Raw genomic sequence first — 10,000 nt, forward strand, 5'->3', positions numbered from 1 at the left:
CCACCTCTAGTCTTCCCCCTCAAAAATCTCCAAAACGTACTACAACTATTCACTAAAGTATACCTATCCTCATTGGAATATTCGCGTTTCCGCTCCCACAGACCTGACCTTTGTCATATCCTTTCCTCTTATAACCCATCTATTGTATGCCTTAAGAGACCTATTCTTACACATCCTCCAATACAATCCCCAATTATCATTTTGTCCTCTTCCCCACATTCCTTATGTCTCGTCCATACTTACCTCTGCTTTCCCCACCTATCCTCCCTTCACCGACCTCCAACCTATCAGACATCCTTACAGAATCCCACACTTTCTGTTCAAACAACCTATTCTCTTTCCTCATACATACCCTCCATCTATCTAACTCCTTACCACACCCGACTCTAACCCTTTCACTCACCAATTCCTTTGCCCAGCCTAGACAACTAATCACTAACTCAACACCCTTCCCTAACATTAACTATAGTGCTACATGACCTTAGATGTCTAGCACATTAACCATTACACCATTATTCCAATTGCCCCCCCCCCCCAATCCCTTGCCATTCCTTCTGTCTCACTATATTCATCCATCAAAAACACCACACTATACCTCCTTTCCAAATCACTAACGCTTGCACAATTATATGCATCTTTCTTCGCCGCTGGATCACTGTTGTTTCAGTTTACTTTTATCCTTGTCCTTCCATTGACTTTAATGCCTTCGAAACTTTACTTTCTCATCTTCAATCAGCATCCCATACAGTCGTTGATTTCAACTGTCGCCACGCTCTTAGGTGATTACCATTACTTCCCGAGGCCGTTCCTAACACTTTTTAACACTGACTTATCCTTCTCAACTAAGATCGCTCCACCCACTTCGACTCAAACCTTTTAATGCCTTGACCTTTCTCTTTCCACTCCTTTCCTTCATCTCGACTTTCATTGGTCAATTCTGGATCACCTTCCCCAAAAGTGATCTCTTCCCTCTTTTCGCTCTACTTCCTATGTCCCGCTCCTCAACCCTACACGCTGGTACTTTGATGGAGCAGACTGGCGTACTTTTACCTGTCTCTCTACTTCCCCTCTTCCTCCATCTTCCCTCTTCCACATCAGACATGCTTTCCTATTTCACAATCAATATCCTGAGTTTTGCCTTCACAGCCATTCTCCGAACTTCCCGACCATATACATCCAAATGTGTTCCAGTGGTGGAACCTGAATGCTCCAAAGCGCTTCGATTGAGAGAATGGAGCACATGGAGAAGGGGAGGTTGGGTGAGTTGAGAGTGGGGGGAAGAGGGTCAGGGAACTTGAGGAGGAGGACGGATATCGGCATTTACTTTGAATATAGGGGAAATGCAATAGAGAGATTGAAGACTGGATGTGATAGAGGAGCGTTATCTGAGTAATGTTTGGGAAGTTTTGGATGTCTTCATGGGTTTCTGGATTGGGTGTGGGGGTCTGAGAAATGAAGGTTTTCTTATGAAGAGGGAAAGGGGGGACATATACCTGAGGAGCAGAAGAAGAGGTGAGTGTAAGAGAGGATGTAGTAATTTATAACCTATAAGTAATATAATTTTATAATTCAGTGAATTCCATTTGTTACAGTGGTTATTTTTGTTTGGTGTGACAGGCTGTCTGTTTGCTTCTAAATTACCCCTTGTGTGCAAGGAATGGCCTGGTTTACCATCCATTGGCTGCGTGAAATTTGAACGCAGGTCAACAAGATTGCTGCACCACACAGTAAAGTAGGAGATGATGGGGTGGAACATTTAGATTGCCTGGTGCGACAAGTAAAGTGGGAGAAGGGTTTAGACATCGGGAAAGTGGTAGAGAGTGGAGTATCTGGGCTTATATTGGAAAAGGATTTTGAAAGAGGAAGTAGAGGCAGGATGGTTTGGGGTAGAGGGAAGAGATGCTAGGGGAGATGCTGAGACATCTTGAGAAGATGGGAGGGAGTGAAGCGAAGGACAATTTTGGAATAGGTAGAGAGAGAAAAATCTCGTCGGCGTGCTTCCTGTCCGGCCTCACGGAGTGAGGCCTAGTTTGAATCTGAGACCTGCTACCTCAGATTCGAGCTTATAGGGAGCTCATTTAAAACACGTTATGGGAGCCACCACAATTGTCACATGTACATGATTGTGCAGAGCAATTTGAACGGTCATGACCAGGCTGAGCACATAAACGGCAGTAGGCTGTGGAGCCACAGTGTTTGGCAGGGTGGCTAAAACGCCATTTCTGATAATGACGGGAAAGCGATCGATGTGGTCTGATAGGGCAGGGCACTGCACACTATAATGGTTAACGGTTCAACAAATAAGTGTGCTAGACATCTAAGGTCATATAGCGCTATAATTAAGTATTGCGATGGAAAGGGAAGAAATTGATTAATGAATATTGTAAGGTTAAATGTTAAACAGCACTGTAGGGTAGTATGGTAGTGAAGAGAGTAGAGAGGGGGAGCTGATGGGATATAGTTTAAGGTAAGAGTTGTTAAAGGGAAGAAGGAATTAAGGGAGAAGGGCGATCACATCAAATGGAGGATACTCAAGCGTCTGAGGAAGGAGAACAAGCTTTCGAAGGAAAAGGTGGGGGATTCCGAAAGGATGTCCAGCAGTTTTGGGGAGTCGAAGGAGAGAGAACAAGTGAGGAAAGGCAGAGATAAAGGTTTTAGTAAAGCGGGGTAGGGGGAATATGACGAGAAGGGGGTTGGATGTCGGTAATCACTTTGAATGTGGAAGGGATGGGTATAGGGAGACTGGAAGGTGGACAATGATTAATGGTTACAGGTAAAATGTACTAGACATTAAATGGTAAAAATTAGTTGACGATCAGGATAAAATGTATTATATATCAAAGGGCGAAGAGTGTTATAGTGCTATGGTAGTGAAACAGGCAAAGAGGGATGAGCAAATGCAGTGCGGCGGAGATTTGTAAAACGGAAAGGGATAGGGCGATTAGATCAAATGTAGAGTATGTATGTGCCTGAGGACGAGAGAGTAACACTATATGACGAAAACTGCAAAAGCCATTATGAAACAATCAACGGGTAATATGGATAGAAGTGTAATTGGAGAAGTAGGAAAAGAATTCAGGGAATGAGATAAGAGACCAGGGGAAGGTGGTGAAATGTCAGGAAGAATATCAAGAGGAGAAAGATCTGAAGGACACTGTTGAGACATAAGGGGTCACTTGAGTATCAAGGGGCGGTAAGGATAATGGGAAAATAAGATGGAGAATAATAGAAAATTATAATTTGGTTTTATTTCATTTGTTACAATGGATATTCTTGGTGTGACATGCTGTCCGTTTTATTTTGCTTTTAAATTACCCACTGTGTGCAAGGAATGACCGGGGTTACCATCCACTGGCGGCGCGGGAATCGAACGTAGGTCAGCAAGATTGAAAGACGAGGTCGCTACCATGCACCACGCAGCACAGGGGAGGATGGGGTGTGTTGGGAGAATGGGAGGAACTTGAGGAGGAGGAGGATATCGGCAATTAATTATCTGTAGTGAACCTCTCCTGAAGGCTAAGTTCCAAGTGAACTCTTACGGATGGTAGCGTGGTCCCATAGAAAGACTGTTTCTGCTCTAACGTTTATCCGGTGGTCCCAAGTCACAAATACAATACAAATGCACGAATACAGTAAACATGCTTATCACATGACCATTCTTGACCTATCTGTTGCTCTAGCCCTGCTTCACTGACTTTGGCTTTACTGACCCTGGGTCCACTGACTCCACTCTGTCTCTCTCTCTGTTTGTTTCTCTCTCTCTCTGACTGTTACTCTGGAAGTGAACACCATGTTTTAATACATAGTTGAGAGCTTTGGCTACCTCCCCTAGTTACCGTTTTAGCACCTGCAGGACTGACCTGCGCTGGCCTGCTGAGTTTAATTGTCTATAAGGGCTATCAATTATCTGTTCCTAATCCTAAACAAGGGGTCAAGCCAGGTGGCCTTCAGTGAGGTCCGTGTCTTCACGAGAGCGGGGCGTTCTCTTGAGTAAAGTTTAGTAGTTTTGGGTGTATTCAAGGGTTTCTGGAGGGAAGTTGGGTGTGGAGGTCTGAGAAACAAAAGTTTTCTTGTGAGGAGGAGAAAAGGGGACAGATGTCTGAGGAAGAGGATGTGCTAGAAGATGAGGTGGAACGTTTAGACTGCCTGGTGTGATAAGTGAGGAGAAGGGTTAGACATTGGGGAAGTGGTAGAGGTTGGAGTGTCTGGATTTAGAGTGGAACGGAATTTGACTGGGGGAAAGAGGGAGTAGAGGTAGGATGGTTTGTGGCAGATGGAAAAGATACTGGGGGAGATGCTGAGACATCTTAAGAAGATGGGAGGGGAGCGAAGTGAAGGACAGTTTTGGAATAGGTAGAAAGAGAAACACCTCATCGGTGTGCTTCTTGTCTGAGCTCATGTACAGTGTGGCCTAGTTTGAATTTGAGAACTACTACCTCAGATTTGAGCTTGTAGGCAAGGCAGCTCCTATAAAATACGTCATGGGAGCCACTATTGGCACGTACGTGATTGGGCAGAACATTTGAACCAGACCAGATTGTGCAACAGGCTGTGGAGCGACTGTGTAACTATGAAAGGAAAATTTGCCTATTTCTTTTTGAAGATATTGTTAGAAGAGAAGGGTATTGTCAGAGTAAGGGGCTGTAGGGAGAATAAAAAAAAATGGTCCTATTTGGGATGTCCAAAAAGGGTAGGGAAAAGCTTTGCAGAGGTGGAATCAGTAAAAGGGGACGAGGGCGGGATGGTGGGGAAGATGGTTTGCAGGGGGTTTAGGTTGACTGGGGGAGGGGGACATGGGAGGTTGACAATGAGAAGATGTGCGTAAAAGATGGAGGGGGAGTTGGGAGGGGGAAGGGTTTGAGGAATGGGGGATTATATCGTGGTGGGAACCGTGGCAAAGGAAAGGTATTTTAAAATTTGGCTATTTGGGGAAAGGGGGAAAGTCTCAATGCCCCTAATAAATTTTTTTTAAAAAATCCTCATTATTGGCCATGGTCAGCCTGAAAAGGGAAAGGAAAGGGAAAAGGTTAAGGGTTAAAAAAAGCAAGATAAAGGTGCTGGGGACATCAAAGGGTTTAAAGGGACCCACTATATTTAATTTTTAGGGAAGGGGGGTTTGAGTTAGTGATTATTTTTCAAAGCGGGAAAAAAGGAATGGTGGGGGAAAAGGGTTTGGGGGTTGGGGTTTGGTAAAGGAGTTAAATTAGTTTGGAAGGGTTTATGTATGCTTTTTGAGGAAAGAGAATAGGTTTTTGAACCCGAGTGGGGGATCTTAAGGATTTTGGATAGGTTGGGAGGGGTGGGGTGAAGGGAGGATAGGGGGGGGGAAAGGGGGTCCCGGGTTTTTTTTAAAAAACCGGGGGGGCCCACAAACCAATGGGATGGTGGGATTAAAAAAGGGGGAAACATTACAAAAGGGAAAACAAAGGGGGATCAGATTTTTGACATCAGATAGGAGTGTGTTAGAGGGTGTGGCCCATGCGTGAGGGGGGCGAGAGCGGTCCCCCAAAAGGGCCCTTTTCCCGAGGGAAAGGGAAAGGGACCGGGAGATGATATTTTTACAAAAGAAATTTTATTAGTGGGGAGGCTTGCCCAAAAAAGAGGCCACCGATTATAAAAGGTCCTTAAAGTGGGGGTTAATAACCCGTGGCTGGGATATGTGAAAAGGGTGGTTGGTATGGGGGGGACATAGGGGCCCGGGGCCTGCATGAAATCTCCCTGTCATTGCCGGGGATTCCAACAGGGCCCGGGGCACCCGGGAAAATTTTGTTTGTTTTATGGCGTGTGGGACGGGTAAAAACAACATTTTCTGGGTTTTTACAAAAAAGGGGTTTGGGTGGGGGTGTATTGACTTTATGAGAGTTAATAAAGTTACGGGAGTCAGAAAAATTGTAAAAGAGGAAGGGGGAGAGTGGTAATGTTTTTTAGAGAAAAAAAGGAGGCAAAACAGTTCTGTAAAAGGGGGAAACTGGATTCGGGAAAGGGAAGGGAGATTTGAAAGTAGATTTGGGGGGGGAAACCCCTGAAAAACCACCCACAGGGGGTGGTTTGGAGCCATCAGTATATACGGGGAATACTGAGGAATGATGGGGGACATGGTAAAGGAAAAGGGGTGGGGAAGGGGACAGTAGGAGGGATTTTTGGATTTTGGGGGTGGGGGAAAAAAGGGAGAGCAAATAGGGGGTTTGAGGTATAAGCCATGGAGGGCGGGAAATGGACAGAAAAACGGGAAGATTGGAAAAGGGGGGAAAAGGGGAAAAAAAAAAAAAGGAGAGGAGGGTATCCATGCGGGGGAAAAAAGGAGTAGGAAAACGTGGAGAGAAAAAAGGGTAAGAAGTGGGGATTGGGGGAAAGGGGTTATTTTAGTGAGGGAAAGTTGGGAATCGAACATAGCATGGAGAGAGAGGAAGGGCCCCGACGTCGAGATAGGGGGGGTATGCCTGATTCAGTATACAGGCTCTCAAATGGGGAGGAGCGAAAAGCCTAGTGCTAAGCGAAAAACCCCCAGTGAGGGGTTGTATTTAAGATGGGCAAAGAGAAAGTTGAGGAAAAGGAGTAGATTGGCTCCCTAATCAAGGTGGAGAGGGTTTAAAATAAAAATGAAGATGAAGGAGAGTTTTGCGATCTGAGCCCCAGGGTATATGGGGGTAGAGTTTTAAATTCGAAGGCGGCGGAGAGGGTTTTTTTTTTAAGGAGGAATAAAGGGTTCGCCAGGACAGTTTGGAGTCAAAAATGAACCTAGGGGAAATTGGGCCCGAGGAACGGCATTGGAGTGGGGTGCCATATAAGAAGAGTGGGGGTAGGGGACCTACACGTGAGCGAGAGAAAAAGGATGGAGAAAAATTTAGAGGTAAAAAGCGGAAGCCATGGTTTGTGGCCAGGAAGATACTGATGAGTTTGGGCAGATTGAAGAAATTGGTAGAGATTTGGTATGGATGTGCCAGAGGCATAGATGGTTACATCATAAACATATAGTGATGACCGGGCTCCTGGTGGTAAAACTGAGATAATATCATTAACAGCAAGAAGGAATAAAGCAAGCAAGAAGGAATAAACTGAGCACACTGCCTTGTGGGACACCTTCGATTTGAGGAAAGAAAGATGATGTGGCAGAGGCAATTTTGACCTGGAAAGTGCGTTGGGAGAGGAAGGACTTTTTGAAGACACCCATGTTTCCACGTATGCCTAGAGAGGACAATTGTTGGAGAATATGGTACCGCCATGTCGTTCATATGCTTTTTCTAGATCAAAAATATAGCTAGTACGGGTTTCCCATGGCGTGCAAATGCAGATGTATATATGTCTAAAAATGAGCAAGCGGGTCAGCTGTGCTTCTGGCACGGCGAAAACCGAATTGGGAAGGAGAGAGAAGATTGTGAGATTCAAGATACCACATTAAGCGGAAGTTCGCCATTCGCTCTAATAGTTTGCACAAGCAGCTAGTTAGTGCGATAGTTTTGAGGGAGGGTACCCGATTTATTGGGTTTCAGGAAGGGAAGGATAAGAGCTTCTCGCCAATGTGAAGGAAAATTTCCTGATGTCCATATGTGGTTGTAAATTTTTAATAGGAAGGATAAGGAGGAAGATGGGAGTTGCCGGAGCAGGGCCTTCATGAGTGTTGCGGCACGATTGTAGGGCAGCAATGAGTTCAGAGGAAGAAAATAGAGCATTATAGGACACAGCGGAGGATAAGGTGAAGGTAATGGGGGTACGTTCTCTGGTGGTCTTAATAGAAGAGAAGTGTGGAGAAAGGTGAGAACCACTACTGACCTGGTTGAAATAATCACTCGGTTCATTAGCGACTTGGAGAGGATCAGAAATGAGGGTATCTCGAAAATGGAGGATGGGGGCAGGATGGGGGGGATGTTTGCCTGATAGTTTATGGATTCGAGATAGATTTGAGATAGATGTAGAGGATGTAATTGATGAAACATAATTTCGCCAGCTATTTGTTTTACTATTCCGGATTGTACGACGAAGATAGGCAGATGCTCTTTTAAAGGAGATAAGGGCTGATAGTTGATTTGGAGTACCTCTCTTGTAGCGGTAACTGTTCCAGGTTGCACGCTTTAAGCGAGGTAAGGTAAGGAGAAAGGGCAGACACAGGGATTTCTGGAAACTGGAATATCTGGATTTAGGTTTGGTAAAAAAATGGCTGGGAGACAGGGGAAGTAGAGGTAGGAAGAGGAGTAGGGGGAAGGTACTGAGGAAGATGTAAAGACTACTTGGGTAGAGAGGAGAGGAGTGGAGCAAAGGATAGCAGTAGAGTAGGGAGTGATAGAAAACCCTCATCAGCATGCTTCCTGTCTGGCCTCTTAGATTCAAACTTGTAAAACTTGTAGGCAGGGCAGTTCCTATAAAATACATTCTGAGAGCTACCTCAACTGGCACATGTATGCAATTGTGCAAGGCAGTTTGAATGGTCATAGCCAGGCTGGGTACATACAGGGCAGCAGATCCAATGCAATAAAAGTGCCTGTTGATGTATCTCATTTTAAGAACTAATTTCATTTTGTACTTTTGTTTACTGCTGAAAGTGCAACTTATAACAGTATTATAATTGTTGACAGTGCATCAGACTGGAAAGCATGGGCAAATCACTCTAACTATGCAGTCAAGCCTGTATGAGAGGATATGAATGAAACAAATTCTGAATATTTTCTCTGTATTTTTTGTACATTCTCATGGTAGTTATTTTACCAGTAACAACCCTTCTGTAAACACTGGTAATTTCTTTTAGTTATGGATATAATGCATGAGCAGTTATAGGTAAATAATGCACAGTCCACATAGCTTCTGTCACTGCAAATCTATCAGGTCTCAACAATGGTGGCACAAGGGGTAACAAAATATAAAGTCTGTTAAGCACAATATTTCAATTATTATTACAATTTAAAACAAATACACTCAATATTGAAAAAAATGCAGTTATATGTAAACAATAAATTCTGTATCACAAACATATTTGGCATGTAAGATCATACTTATTCAGAACATATTTAAAACATAATATGTTTAATTATTGATATCTGAGTAAACATCGGTCATGTCTTCCTTTATTAAGCTAAATACAGTACATAACACCTGGCTTTCTTCAAAGAAAGGCTTCTAAATAACTTTTCATATATAGCTGAAATAGTTCTTGTGACTTCACATACCATAATCTTACAAAGTGGATCATCCTGTCAAAGCAACAGTGACACACTTTCTTACAAAACTTTCTGAAAGAGGTAAAAGAACCTTCTACTGAAAAAGTTAAACAACAGTTTATACATGAATAGGCAACAGGAAAATGCCTAATTTCAATGTAACTAATGAAACCTGTTGCCACCATAAGATCCATACCCTATCCCTTTTTTCACAGCCACTTCTGAGTTTACTTCATGAGTGAGTTAACAACTGCCTTGGCATCAAGCCTGCGCAGGTCAGTGTAAGTCTGCCCACATCCCACAAAGACAATGGGTTGCCCTGTTATGTAGGTCATTGAAATAGCTGCTCCAACCTGAAATGTAGAAAAGGGACAAATATAATTAACAACGCAGATTACAAATTTTATTTATGCAAATAAACGATGGGAAGTTAACCTATCAATAAGTTAATAAAAAATGTCTGAGAAACATTAAACAGCAAGCAAGAGCAAAGATTAGGAAAAGAACTTGTGTAGCAACATGAAGGAAGAGCCTTGTACATTTTTATTTAAAGTAGTAACATCTTACCTTGTCATCAATGGTGTCAAACTTGGTCAAGACAATGCCATCAATGACCTGGGGCTTGTTTGAGGTGGAATGATTTGCCAGGGCACGGTTGAATTTCACCAGTTGGTCCACAGCTTCATTGCCCACAAGTGCTTCACCCACAAATAATGTCAGGTCAGGTTCATTTACAAGGATCAACTGAAAAACAATAAATAACAATAATGAAATAAAATATTCCTTGCTTTAATCCAATACAGGGTAACACCCATACCTTCCATAACAATAGAGACTGCTCTAGGTTTTGT

At 43.5% G+C, this 10,000-nt stretch overlaps 1 protein-coding gene across 1 annotated transcript in view; it reads right to left on the bottom strand.

Moving 5' to 3' along the window:
- Window positions 1-8,651: 8,651 nt before the first annotated feature.
- Window positions 8,652-10,000, bottom strand: part of LOC119580902 (signal recognition particle receptor subunit alpha homolog) — a 14,633-nt gene continuing 13,284 nt past the window's right edge. The window contains 2 exon segments of the mRNA XM_037929136.1: window positions 8,652-9,502; window positions 9,717-9,893. Coding sequence (XP_037785064.1) covers window positions 9,377-9,502; window positions 9,717-9,893 — 303 coding nt within the window. The 3' untranslated portion in view covers window positions 8,652-9,376.

The sequence above is a fragment of the Penaeus monodon genome, chromosome 14 (assembly GCF_015228065.2).
Source record: "Penaeus monodon isolate SGIC_2016 chromosome 14, NSTDA_Pmon_1, whole genome shotgun sequence".
NCBI classification, from domain to species: Eukaryota; Metazoa; Arthropoda; class Malacostraca; order Decapoda; family Penaeidae; genus Penaeus; species Penaeus monodon.